The sequence below is a fragment of the Tauraco erythrolophus genome, chromosome 4 (genome assembly GCF_009769465.1).
Source record: "Tauraco erythrolophus isolate bTauEry1 chromosome 4, bTauEry1.pri, whole genome shotgun sequence".
NCBI classification, from domain to species: domain Eukaryota; kingdom Metazoa; phylum Chordata; class Aves; order Musophagiformes; family Musophagidae; genus Tauraco; species Tauraco erythrolophus.
The window spans coordinates 23,908,739-23,923,247 of NC_141468.1; the positions used below are offsets into that span (position 1 = coordinate 23,908,739).

General features: G+C 43.6%; 1 protein-coding gene across 2 annotated transcripts in view; it reads right to left on the bottom strand.

Annotated features, from left to right (window-relative positions):
- Nucleotides 1-8,626: 8,626 nt before the first annotated feature.
- MAPK12 (mitogen-activated protein kinase 12) overlaps nucleotides 8,627-14,509 on the bottom strand; it is a 38,981-nt gene continuing 33,098 nt past the window's right edge. The window contains exons 9-12 of one of the 2 annotated variants that reach the window (XM_086609723.1): nucleotides 12,112-12,191; nucleotides 11,249-11,327; nucleotides 9,506-9,679; nucleotides 8,627-8,697 (exon numbers count right to left, since the gene is read on the bottom strand). In XM_086609723.1, the coding sequence (XP_086465849.1) occupies nucleotides 8,627-8,697; nucleotides 9,506-9,679; nucleotides 11,249-11,327; nucleotides 12,112-12,191 (404 nt within the window). Of the gene's footprint in view, nucleotides 8,698-9,505; nucleotides 9,680-11,248; nucleotides 11,328-12,111; nucleotides 12,219-14,509 lie in introns of both variants that reach the window. The other variant, XM_086609722.1, reaches the window with a different exon arrangement.

Below are 14,509 nucleotides of genomic sequence, written 5' to 3' on the forward strand. Positions count from 1 at the left end.
ACCAATTCAAATATGCATTTTTCTCCTATGACTTTTAAGAGGACCACAGGGCATGATCCTGAAAGAGAAAACATCTGTTCAGTAAAAAATAAAGTTCCAGTTCCTATTTAACATAGAAGTGTAGTCCAAGCAGAAAGTCAATAGTGCAAAATGGGGTATGACTCTGAAGCGTGCCTTCCTCAGTGACCTGTAGTGTAGAAAAATGTTTTGTTTCAAATTACATTACCTTTTTTTTAATCTTTTTTTTTTGCATCCTGAAACTATAGCTTTTAACAACTTGTCAAATACATCAATAATTCAAGCTTTCTTTTACCATTTAGTCTCTCTAGGTGCCCATCTCAGCTAATCAATGCTTATCACAATTTTTAAACAAATGCTGATATTTACAGGTGTTTAACTTAAACATTCATTGAAAGAAATAGAACAACCGTGCCTTGATTAAACTTCTGGCTTAAACTGGTTATTAAAGCAAAAAAACTCCAAGTAATTTCTTACTTCTTTTTCAGTTATTACCTGCTAAGATCAAATGTCTGTCTTCACAACTGTTTCACTTAGTAGCAACACACAACAACATATTGCATTGGGAATAATCCACATTCTAATAGTCAACTGTAAAGAGATTACCTTTAACAAGGACAAGCAATCTCACAAAGAAATTCTTCACCAAAGGTTTGCCAATTTCTTTGTCCTACCTCTGAGAGACTATTACAAACTAAGCATCTAGGAAAATACAAAAAATGAACCCAGGAAGTAAGAGGAATTCATGAAGTGTCTAATCAATATCCCATCAAGAAGCTGACTCCCTTTGGTAAGGCACCTCCCAACAGGAGGTCTGAGGGTTCCCCCCCCAAGTAAGACTGTGGAGAAACCTTTTGGCTGCTGCAGCATCCTGTGAAAGTTCTTTCCCTATGCAGGCTAAGAAACACCTGTAGCTCGTTACACTGGGAAAGTTACCTTGAAACAGGTGCTGTAGCATTCAGCCAATCACTCTGGGAGATGGATGGTCAAGTGACCAATAGCCTTGACCCATCTAGCAAACCATGTGACTCCTGACTATTTAAGACAGGGCGTTTACTCCTAAGGGTGAGGCATTTTCTCCTGAGCCTTAGAGGAGTGTGGGCCTTCCTTAGAGTAGAGCCTAAAGCCTTTGCATTAGAACATTGGTCTGCTTGAAGCCGCCTGAAGCCTTCCAGCTGTGACAACTGGTGACCCCGACGTGATCCAGCCACAACTAAGATCTGAAGGTACGTGCTTCCGTACACGGGGCTCCAAGGGACGAACTGCAAATTAGAATGATGGGACAAAGCTCCACAAAAGAAAGCATGATGTTTTCCATTCTCAAACCTGCAATGACAGTCACAGGGGCTAAAATAAGTGATGAAGCTCTCTGTGAGCTGTTAGATTGGGCAGCAGAGCATGAATGCCTGACCGACCTCAACACCCCCTTTAGCTCAGAAGCGTGGAAGCAGCTAGGGGATAAGCTAATCTACGAAACAGTATTTGGACGAAAGAACCTGACTGGTCTGCTACGTATTTGGGGAACTGTATATGATGTAATGCAGAAATGGACGGTAGAAAGGAAGGAAAAAGTATTGCCAGATTCTGATGAATCCGCAAGTGAAGTTTCTGAAGGGGACGATGAGTTATCTGAAAGGGGACTGACCATGGGTAGTGCACCAGTTGTGCCCCTGCTGTCCTCAGATATGGAGAAAGTTGTGGGGACTGCACAGAAGCTTTACCCCTCCCTGCGAGATTATGTCCAACCCAAGTGTCCTCCTCGTGATTTTTTGCGGGAATGCTCCTCTGGACAAGACAAAGCATCGGAGCGTCCCCCACCTTTTGCCCCAACAGCCTCCCCTTCTTCTGCATCTCAACCGGCTACTTCAGCCATTACAGCAGAATGTGTTCTTCCTACTGCTCCGCCATTGGCCCCTCAACCAGACCAGGCACCACAAGGACAGTTCCCGGGCATGGCACCCTGGTTTACCGCAACCTCATGTCCTGCGGCATCACCCATAGCGCCCGGCTATCTGTCACGGGCACAAATGGAGCAACCCCGAACAACGCATTTCATAATACAGCAGGTTATGGCAGGCTTGCAAGGAATGTCGCAACAACTAACGGCATTGATGGAAACGTTGCGGCAGGTTACTGCTGCCGAATCTGTACCAGGACAACCTGGGCTGGCCGTGCCAACCGGCCCAGCAACGACCCCGGAAGTGGCGTCAAGCATGCCACTGACAACAGCAGTGGCACCTTCACAGACAGTGGTGCCGACACAAGTTTCCGCAACCCAGACTGCATCTCCATGGACTGTTCCACAACCGGCCACAGCCTCCGCCTTTACACGACCCGTTGGCCCAGCGTCTGCATCCTGTCAGAAGCCATTGGACACACCCCTGCCTGATAATGTTTCATCACTGCAGGAAGCCGTGGCGACAGTCAGACAACAACAAACATGGCCAGCCCACAACCGTCCCTGGACGCTTCCCGAATGCAAGGTGACTGTGCGTCCAAAAAATTCAAAACGGTTCTGGGAAGAAGTCAAGAGGCGGGCTCTGGAGGCTGGCGACTGGGATCTAATAGAAAAAGTTGGGTTGCCTGAAAAGGGATCTGAGCAGATTGTTCAGGGAAGTAATGAACGAACAGAGGACAAAAGGCACTTCCTAACTCAGGTCAAATTGACAAACACGAAACCATCGCCTGGAAGGTAGTCCAAGACCTGCAAACCAAGGTAGCACAATATGGGTTAGACTCTCCTCAGGTCATGCAGATCATCAGGATATTAAATACTGACCTACTCTCCCCATTCGACATTAAACATCTAGGTCAAGTATTATTTCAACCAGTACAATATACGGTCTTTGAGGCCAATTGGAGAAGAATGGCTGAGAGAGCTGCAGCCGGAAACATGCAATTACCCCCAACTGACCCCAGATACGGAGCTCCAGCAGATGCTCTACTGGGAGCCAATGCTTTCGCTGACCCTGATTTTCAAGCTACATGGCACCCCCAAGTTCTTGAGCAAGCCCAAAAGATCGGTGTGGGAGCTCTATTAAAGGGCATAGATATGGCTGCCCCAAAAACACGGTATGTGAAGATTTATCAGGGGCAGAAAGAACACTTTTTATCTTTCGTAGAGAAAGTTGCTGCAGCCCTTGAAAAACAGGTCGAAGATGAAAACCTGAGACAACTACTCTGTAAGCAGCTGGCAAAAGACAATGCCAATGAAGAATGTAGAAAAATCATAAATTCCATGCCAGGGGAGCCTACACTAACAGAAATGATCGAAGCATGCTCTAAGCTAGAATCTGAAAGCTATAAGTCTGCTCTAGCCACAATTCTGCGGCCTAGTCAACCCAAAAATGTTGACCCGGAACCGAAAAGACAACCTAAGAGGGACAATAGACAAAGACAGACGAGACAAAGAAGAAACAAGGATAACAGGAGACCTGCTCGCCGCATAAGATGCGATAAGCCAGGCCATTCTGCGAGATATTGTGAATCGTTATACCATGCCAATGGCCGAACCCTGACACGTTCGGGAAACTTCCCCAGGAGCGCAATGGGGATGTGCGCTCAGACAGAAATGTTTCCCCAGGGCATGATACCAACCCAGGCTTACTCAGCCAGCTTTCAGCCAGCACAAAGGGATCAGCCGGGGTGGATGTATGCACCGCAACAACAGTCATCTTAGAATCCTGTCGGGTCTATAAGGTTCCCTTGGATGCGTTTGGGCCTCTAGGACATGGGCTAAGTGCATTATTGGTGGGAAGATCTAGTACCACCATTCAAGGGATCTTTGTTCACCCAGGAGTTATTGACGCTGACTTCACAGGACAAATTTGTGCAATGATTTCCACGCCCACCCCCCCTGTCACAATACCAGAAAAGACTCGGATCGCTCAACTTGTACCCTTCAAATCAAGTGTCCCTAAGGCAAAACAACAGAGTCATGAAGGTGGTGGCTTTGGTTCCACAGGACTTCCCCAAGTTTACTGGACTGCAGATGTTTCCAGCCAAAAGCCACAGATGACTTGCACCTTAATATTGCCAGATGCCCAGCCGTCCAGGATTCAGCTCCGAGGTTTGATTGACACGGGCTGATGTGACAATCGTCTCCTTCTCTGCATGGCCTCCTACATGGCCTTTAGCCCCCGCGGGGTCAGCCATTGCAGGACTGGGAGGAACCACACAGAGTTATCAAAGCGAACGACCTGTGGTGGTAAAGAACGCAGAGGGTCGAACAGCTACAATTCGGCCCTATGTCACTACAGCTCCCCTCAGCCTCTGGGGGCGGGATGTCTTGGCGGCCTGGGGAGTACGTATTGGGACAAATTTTTGATGGGGGGCCACTGTACTGAAGGGCGCACAATATCCTACGTTGCCTTTGCGATGGTTAGCAAACAAACCCATCTGGCAACCCCAGTGGCCCCTACCAAAAGAAAAATTAGTCGCCCTTCATCAACTAGTTAAGGAACAATTACAACAGGGACACCTTGAACCTTCTACCAGTCCCTGGAATACGCCTGTCTTCGTAATTAAGAAGAAATCAGGAAAATGGAGATTGCTACAAGATCTCTGAAAAATCAATGCAGTAATAGAAAGCATGGGGGCATTGCAGCCTGGTATGCCCTCACCCACCATGATTCCAGCAGGGTGGGAAATCTTGATCATTGACTTAAAGGACTGTTTTTTCACGATCCCCTTACATCCTAATGACAAACCAAAATTTGCCTTTACTGTACCTGCGGTTAACAACGCTGAACCTGCAAAGAGATATCAATGGATGGTCCTACCTCAGGGCATGAAGAACAGCCCGACTATCTGTCAATGGTACGTTGCTCAAGCTTTGTCCGGAATCCGTAAGCAGTTCCCTGAAGCATACTGCTACCATTACATGGATGATATCCTGGTAGCAGCATCCACCCAGGACGAGCTGCTGAAGATACAGCCTCGGCTACTCACTGCTCTGCATTCTTATGGATTGCAAGTGGCTCCGGAGAAAGTTCAACAGCATCCTCCTTGGAGATATTTAGGAGTCAAAATTTTGGACCAAACTATACAACACCAAGAGATGCAATTCTTGAGTTCTATTAAGACCTTGAATGACGCTCAGAAACTGTTGGGCGTCATCAATTGGTTACGTCCCTATCTAGGGCTAACCACGGCGCAACTTGCGCCGCTCTTCAATATTTTAAAGGGGGACCCTGAGTTGAATTCACCTCGAAAATTGACTCCTGAAGCGCGACGGGCACTAGAGGAGGTTCAACAGGCCATTTCTGCTCGTCAGGTTTACCGAATAGATCCCTCCATTGATATTACCGTTTTTATTACCACTCCAGATTCTCATCCAACAGGTATCATTGGCCAATGGAACAAACAGTGGTCTGACCCCTTGCATATTCTGGAATGGGTCTTTTTGCCGCACCAACCAAAAAAGACAGCATCTACGCTATTTGAATTAATTGCTTGTTTGATAATCAAATGCCGTCAGCGCTGTCTACAATTGATGGCAGCAGATCCTGCAATAATTGTTCTGCCAGTACAGCAGGAATACTTTGAGTGGAGCCTTACTAACAGTGCTCCTCTCCAAAGTGCGCTGGAAAATTTCTCAGGACAAATTGCATACCATCTGCCTAGCCATAAATTGCTGCAATTGGCAAGATCGACAAGCTTTACCTTGCGGCCAAAAAATAGCCGAGTGCCAGTACAAGGACCCACCGTCTTCACTGAAGGGTCTGGGAAAACTGGGAAAGCTATTGTTACCTGGAAGGAGGAATCTGAGTGGCAGGTGCTGGAAGGCCATGAGTCAGGCTCAGCCCAGTTGGTTGAACTAAGTAAGGGCTGTTGCCATGGCCTTTCAACGGTTCTCGCAGGTACCTTTGAATTTGGTCACCGATTCTGCTTATGTGGCTGATATAACACAACGCTTAGATTGTTCACTTCTGAAAGAAGTGAATAATGCGGCTCTGTTTTCTCTGTTAAAAACCTTATGGTGTGCAATTCAAGATCGAGTTCACCCATATTACATCCTGCATATCCATAGTCATACTAATTTGCCAGGCTTTATAACGGAAGGCAACGCCAGGGCTGACATGCTAGCTAACCCCGCATGGGTAGCACCTCAGCCCGATAAAATCGCACAAGCCAAGGCATCGCATAATTTCTTCCATCAAAGTGCACATACCCTGCAGAAACAGTTCCACTTAACGCCCACTGAGGCTCGGGACATTGTCAGTGCTTGCGCTGACTGCCACGGACTTGCGGCACCTCTGCCATCGGGGGTAAACCCCAGAGGCCTAAAGGTCCTGCAGCTTTGGCAGACGGATGTAACGCATGTTCCTGAATTTAGCAGGTTTAAGTATGTGCACGTGTCTATTGACACTTTCTCCTCAGCTATGTGGGCAACTGCTCATACTGGGGAGAAAAGTCGCGATGCCATTGCCCATTGGAAACTCGCTTTTGCGGTCTTGGGCGTGCCTTTTTCTATAAAAACCGATAATGGCCCGGCCTACGTCTCACAGAAGACGCGGCAGTTTTTACAACTATGGGCTGTAAATCATACTTTGGGTATTCCACATTCTCCTACTGGCCAAGCCATTGTTGAACGCGCTCATGGCACCTTGAAGCGTGTTTTAGAAAAACAAAAAGGGGGAATGCATGGAGAAACCCCACAGAGTCGCCTAGAAAAAGCGTTATACACAATTAACCATCTTACGGTGCCATCAAATTCAAATAATCCCATTATTTTGAATCACTTTCTTTCGTTGCAGTCTTCAGGCGAGACGCACCTGCCCCGAGCAAAAGTCTGGATACGGGACCTACTCACTAAGACGTGGGAAGGCCCATATGAGCTTATTGCTTGGGGTCGTGGGTATGCTTGCGTTTCCACAGATACTGGGATACGATGGCGACCCGCAAGATGCGTCCGCCCTGACCTGCAACATCAGAAACAGAACAGGCAACGTCCGAACGATGGCCAGAACAGAGATCATCCATCAAATGACCCTTCTAATGGAAATAATGACATCAGCCATCAACCTGTTCCTTCCACGAGTAGAGACTAAATTTCAAGTCTCCGTCGGAGTCAGAATGTTAGAATTAATAACTAAATGTATGACTGGTTTGCTAGATATATCTCCCATGGTATTGCTGAAAAATCTCCCTGCTTGATTTAAACTAATCTTAAAACAAAAAGGGGGAATTGTGGAGAAACCTTTTGGCTGCTGCAGCATCCTGTGAAAGTTCTTTCCCTATGCAGGCTAAGAAACACCTGTAGCTCGTTACACTGGGAAAGTTACCTTGAAACAGGTGCTGTAGCATTCAGCCAATCACTCTGGGAGATGGATGGTCAAGTGACCAATAGCCTTGACCCATCTAGCAAACCATGTGACTCCTGACTATTTAAGGCAGGGCGTTTACTCCTAAGGGCGAGGCATTTTCTCCTGAGCCTTAGAGGAGTGTGGGCCTTCCTTAGAGTAGAGCCTAAAGCCTTCGCATTAGAACATTGGTCTGCTTGGAGCTGCCTGAAGCCTTCCAGCTGCGACATAGGACGAGTTTAAAAGGCTAAAAAAAGGAATGGTTGTTATTCTGCACCTGGCAACACCTCTATACACTGTGACCAGAACAGTCTGCTGCAGGTATTCCCAATGAACAGCTGCAGCGTAGCATTTTTATCCTCATTTTCTATAATGTGACCCACATGCAGCTTTATTTCTAAAATCAACACCACTGATTCTATAACCAGTATGTCCTCTCAGAAGATGTACTTTCCCACTGATCATTTCAATACTAAGATGCTAGAGAGATTACAAAATTTTAGAGAGTCTTAAGAATTTCTCCCAGGAAATCCTTGATCCCTAGTCTGTTACACAAAGAGACTGCACTGTATTCAGAGGAAAATATTGCACCCCTTGACAGTGATTGTTTATCTAGCAACTGTTCATCTAGTGTGTTTGTCAAATCTTGTCCTGCTATGCTGGTTACTTTGAAAAAATCCAGGACATCAATACTTCTCTGCTTCTTGCCTCCTTCCCAGATCTGTCAGAAACGGCTGGAGCTCAGGTTCTCCTCCACTCACATAGGACAACGGACATAGGCATTCATTTGGGCTGTGTCTCTGCTACCCACTGCACCAGCTGAGGTAGCAGAAGCTGATTAGCCTCCCCAGACATCTTACTGAGGTGAAATATTCCTGAGGAAGTCACACGAATACTTCTTGCATTCAAGAGAGTTCAATGGCCTTGGAGAGCAGTCATGGCACATCTCTGATATGCTCTGTGTTTCGGCTTGCTTAGGGTGGTAACTTATACTCTTCTGATCTCTGATTTGAAGAAATAGTTCTACCTGCTCTTTCAAGGATGGCAGCAGGTTACCACAGTCTGAATCCTTTCATGCAGAATGAAGAAGTTGTAGGCAAGAACAGGTTTCTGGACAGTTTTGAAATGCTACTTCTAAAGGCACCAACTTCCACATGCAGAGTAAAAGACATTTCTCTTCCTTACAGCACCGATGAAACAGACTACATCCAGTTTATTTATAAAAGTTTTATACACCTGAAGTATCACAAACATTTACAACTTTCCTGCTCTGTTCTGAGTTCTGAAAAGACCGAGTCATATAATTACACCGCTGTCTCCTTTGACTCTGATGTCTGTGGTGGCTTGAAGTTCAGTATCTCTTTATATGTAATGCCTGGAAAACAATGGAATAAACATATTGTTGCTGGCCTACTCAGAAAAGGAGCTGCACAGACACCAGCAAGGTGCAACCCCCAGCATGGTTAGGCTCTGATCTAGGTTAGGAAGAGAGAGACCTCTTCAGGCAAAAAAGAGAGAAAGAGTACAAAAAGTAACAGAATCAGAGACTGGTTTTTCCGCATTTCAGATTTGAAAAAGTAGCCCAAAAGTGAAATGTTATAGGTGCTTTCAAAGGGATGCGAGCATTGACTTTACAGTATAGGGGGCAATATCCTCAGAAAGAGCTACTGAACACATCAGCTTTAAAAGTCAAGTCCTCACTTAAAAGCCAAAATACAAACCTCTGACATTAGATGAGAACTAGGTTCAGACTTAAATCTCTGCTGAGATACATATGTTTTCTCTCCCTGAGAGAATCTAACCTAAAATTCAGGCCAGCAACCATTGCAGTCCTATAGAGCCAACAGTTGAGGAATCTCTTTGCCTGTCCCACCCACTGGACGGAACATGTTACAGAAATGGTTTACGTTGCAGAAGATGGGAGGACAGAGACATGAAGAAGAAGGATGAGGAGGAGGAAGGAAAGCCTCTGTTAGGAGGCAGAGCAGAAACCTTTGGAGACCATTCCAGGAGGACCTGATAAGAGAAACACTGGCTTATCAATAGCGTTCCTCTATCTTAATGCTGTCTACTTACTCTGTTCCATCAAAAGCAGAGAAAGTAATTTGTAAAAGGGAATATTCCTATTTCTGGATGGCCCTTCTATCTAGTCATTTTTGAAAATATCACAAAACTAAACTCACGCTTCCACTCATCTAGCGGAAGATCCATGTTATCAAACGTGTCGTCGTATTTCTCAGCTTCAATTTCTTCCTCAGGATCGTGAATTGGTTCAAAGTAAGGATGCATCAAAGCCTCAGCTGCTGTGACTCGCTTCTCTGCATCCAGCACCAGCATCTTCTCCAAAAGGTTTACAGCTATTGAACAGAAAACAAACAGTGCATTCAAATCACACCACTGATTCCAGCTTGTACACAGTAATGTTGCCCTGAGTTATCTCAAATAAATTCACAGCGTTACAAAGCAGAATCATTGGGTGTTCACTCTATAGCCAGTGGGGCCCATCCGCATGACAAAATAGTGTTGTAAGAAAGCTGGGATGTGTACAAAGCCTGATGCAATGCAGAGATGCTCCCTTGCTTCTGTATGCCATACAGCCACATCACCTCAGCTAACGACTTCTCTGCCCCAGGACAACTGTGCTTGGGGCTTTCCCAGGTGTCCTTCATCATCGAAGGCACATCATGATCTGACAGCAGCAGAATGAACAGGTGAGTGTACAGCTAATGAGAATTGCTCTCTGTGTGTGACCAAATCCAAGCCCAAGTACACTCTGAAGTTCACTAAATCAGTTGTCCATGCTCAGAATTTCAGCGCTGACTTTTATCTACTATGTGTTTTTGATCCCAGCCAAAAAGAGTTCATGCAAATCTTGTATGCTCTTCTCCAGTGGATTTTGGATCAGGTTCACTGTTAAGACTTTTAACATGGGCTTGTGTAAACAGCATGATGAATAATCTGTTTATTCTCTGTTTTTCTATCCTGAACATTCCTGGATTGGGCGGAGCAGCTTAAAGGAAGAAGAGGCAGCAGCATGGGACAGGATGTGGCAACTCCTGCTTGCCACATCGTGGATTCTCTCCAGCCTTCTCTCCCAGATCATGAGCAGTTAGTTGTTCTCTACGTAAGGAGCAGCCAGATGGGCACAGAAGCGTCAGGAAGAAGCATCCCAAAAACTAAACGGAAATGCATATAGTCTGCTGTAGCTGAGAAACCATGCCCTCAGGGTAAGAGCTGCTTATTAATCATGTTTTTTTCTACTGTATCTGAACATGCAATTTTAACTTCTGAAACTGAGAAGACTCAATTATCCTAATTGATATTCTAATAAAACTGGCTTTGTCAGTGTTCAGGTCATTGGGGAATGGATAAAGTTTGGGCAGAGCCATCTCAGAGCTCTGTCTGCCTCAGGTCATGTCACAGTTATGCACGCTTGGTATGCTCTTCTGGCTGTTTGTACCTATCAAATCCAAGCCAGTGCTTCTCAGGAATGCACAGATGTTTCTCAGGATGTATTCATTCCGTGAGTAAAATGTCAGATTTTTATTCGCTTGCGTTTCTACTGCAGATCAGACCGAGCTTTTGGAATTATATTTCAAATACAACACACAGAAAAATTTATTGTATATATTTATTTTCCCAGGGCTCTTGAGAAAGCTGCTCCAGTAAAACCATTAAGCAGATGCTGGATCAGAGCCTAAAACATAAAATACTTTTTTGGCTCTTCTAAGAAACACCTGATTCCTGGCAGGGTCTAAACTTGGCAAAGTTCAGCCACTAAAATCAATTCCATTATGAATTATGGAAAGCCAAAGATAGACAAGCATGACAACCATCACATAATCTATCACGACTGATACTGCTGCTGCCTCCGATGCAAACACAAGAACAAGACAAATCGTACACATCCACACAAACTGTCTTACCCAAAGGATTCGCATACTTCAAGATGGATGCAAAATCTTTTTTCTGGACTTTTGGAAGGCTTTTGATATAGTTTTTTGCCTTAAAAGAAACATGAATATTACATTAAACCTTTGCTGCCTTTGTAATGTGACATTAACTATATGCTCAATAGGTACCTTAACAATGCTTTCATAGCACATTGTACAAATGGATTTTTTTTTTTGGCATCATAAACCCTGATTATATCCATCTTCATGTTGAAAGGAACTTTTTTTTTTTTAAAATCAAGCCTTAAAACTATGATTAAGACATTATAATGTAAAGCTTTAATTATTAGTGCTAAATATTCAATATATTAATTAGATTAAATACGTATGCATAATTTGAAATAATGTGAGTTTACAGGAATATCTAGAAGTGAACCTTATACAGGAATACATTAGTATTTAAATTGTATAGTTAGTCTTATGATTAATTTTTGTTTTTTTCATAGTAGGGGCTTAAGGATTCTAGGAGGACATTCATACAAGAACAGGAAAGACAAAGTCAGAAACATCTGCAGAACAACTGGGTTTTCTCAATAGGTTCATGTTTTCAATGTGTTTCTGATAAAGCTAGTAATGTATGAGCTCAACTGTTTATATGGTACACACTGGAAACTTTTATGTATTTAAATAGATAGATTTTTCAAGTGTTCTGATCATTTTCTGCGCCTCCTTAATCTCCAATAGCTATTCTGTGTGTGCAAAGCACTTCAAGGCAGAGATGTACCATCAGGGGTCATTCCAGTAGTCAATACATATTACCTCAGCCAGTGTAAGAACTGAGCGTAGCTCGAGTTAATTAAGACATGTAAAACCAACTGACCAAGCAGAATACTCACATCTTGACTCTGCAGTTTTTGAACAAAATCTTGAGTTGGTGTACCTGTTATTTTCATTATTTCCGTGAGTTGGTCCAGATCTGAATACCAGAAATAAGGAACAAAGTCTTTTAAAATAATAAAGTCATAAAATTAAGCACCTTGCAAAAATTGTGAGTTTCTTCACTATTGGAGAATAAAGCAAAAATCATAATGCAAGGACTGAACAGAAGATTTATAAAAGATTTCATAGATTTCATAGATTTCTAGGTTGGAAAAGACCTTAGAGATCATCAAGTCCAACCATCCCTAATCCCCATTAAACCATATCGCTAAGTAGATCATCCACCCTATTCTTAAACACATCCAGGGATGGGGACTCAACCACCTCCCTGGGCAGCCTATTCCAGTGGCTGACAACCCTTTCAGAGAAGAAATGCTTCCGAACATCCAACCTGAATCTCCCCTGACTAAGCTTATACCCATTTCCTCTTGTTCTATCACCCATCACTAATGTAAAGAGCCCTTCCCCCACCTCCTCACCATCCCTTCTCAAGTATTTGTAGGCTGTAATCAGGTCTCCCCTCAGCCTCCTCTTCTTTAGGCTAAACAGCCCCAATTCCCTCAGCTGCTCCTCATCAGTTTTATTTTCCAGCCCCTTGATCAGTTTAGTCGCCCTTCTTTGGACTCGCTCCAGGAGCTCAATATCTCTCTTAAAGTGAGGGGCCCAAAACTGGACACAATATTCCAGGTGCGGCCTCACCAGTGCCGAGTACAGGGGCAGGATCACTTCCCTATTCCTGCTGGTCACACTATTCTTGATACACGCCAGTATCCCATTGGCCTTTTTGGCCACTTGGGCACACTGCTGGCTCATATCAAGCCGGTAGTCAACCAACACCCCCATGTCCTTCTCCGCCAGGCAGCTTTCCAGCCACTCTTCCCCGAGCCTATAGCGATGCTTGGGGTTTTTATACCCCAAGTGAAGGACTCTGCACTTGGCCTTATTAAAGCTCATGCCATTGGCCTCAGCCCAATGATCCAGTCTGTTCAAATCCCTCTGAAGGGCCTCCCTACCCTCAAGCAGATGAGATGAAAGTTCTCAATTTTTCTTGCAAAAGGCAAAGACATTGAAAGCACCTGAAATAAAATATCCTATAACTTGGGAACATGTAATTGAATAACCTGCAAACTCTAATATCATCAGGTCTCCCCTATATTTTTGTCAAAATCAGTTCAAAAATATTGGAGTACCTGAACAATCAACACATGTATTGCATGCATTGACCTGGTCTATCCAATATTTAGGTGATGTAGAAGCAGAAAAAGTCACAGGGCACATCAGGTGGTACGATAAACAGAACAAAAATCACAGGAAACCAGTCTGTGTTAGTTCTTCTCCATTTCCCTGAATGGAAAATTGTCAGGGCTGCATGTCCCTGACAATAGGTAGTACTGATTGACATACTCAAAGGCCAGCAAGAACTGTTATGCTGGAGTAATTTCCTTTGTAACACAGGACGTAGAACTTCAGCCAATAGTTCCAAAATCTCCAAAACTCAGTATGACTAAAATACTAGCTTTTCCACTCTTACATTTACAGTGCAACTTGAAAATCATGACTCATTCATTTCCTTATTTATGTACCAGAATGCTCAAAGTCAGCATTAGCTGAGAAATGCTATGTTAGTCAGCAGGTGCTCTTTGGCAGGCATTTTAGTATTTTCTTGTTAAGAACTAATGTGTACCTAAAATCTGTACAGCTGAAATAATTTGATGTATTCTACTTTTGCATAGTTCCTGTCATTTTTTTGGTGAATGCAATCTTCGTTTTTTAATTTTTCCTCGCAAAATGAGAATAGTATGATCCATACAATGAAGTCCTAATTTTACATGCAAGACTTAAATACAAATATAACTAAAAATTAAACAATTGTGATTTTGCAAACAAGTATTTGCAGACAAGCAATTTATTGATTGGAACTCCACATGGGGAAAAGCAATGCAAAATGATTAGGCTGAGCTGTGAAACATACAAAGCTGAGAAACAAAAAAAAAGTAAAAAATTATTGCTGTCTTCTATTAACACTGTCCTCTATTAACTATAACAAGTACTTCTGCCAAGGTTGAATTATGTCTTAATATTAAATATTTTCTTAGTTCCTCAGCAATGAAATGATAGCACTAGATGTCTTCTGTAAATCTAAAACATTTTACTAGATGTTACTTACCTAACATTTTTTGGTAAAAGTCTCAAAAAGCATGAAATGGACTAGGATGTGCACACAACTGTATGCTACAGCAGAATCTTCTGTGTGTGTTCTGGAGTTGTGGAATCTATTACTAAAAAAAATCAAAATATACCTTTTCTATCATCACAGAACCTTTTACCTGATGATTTGAAACACGATTCAAAGAT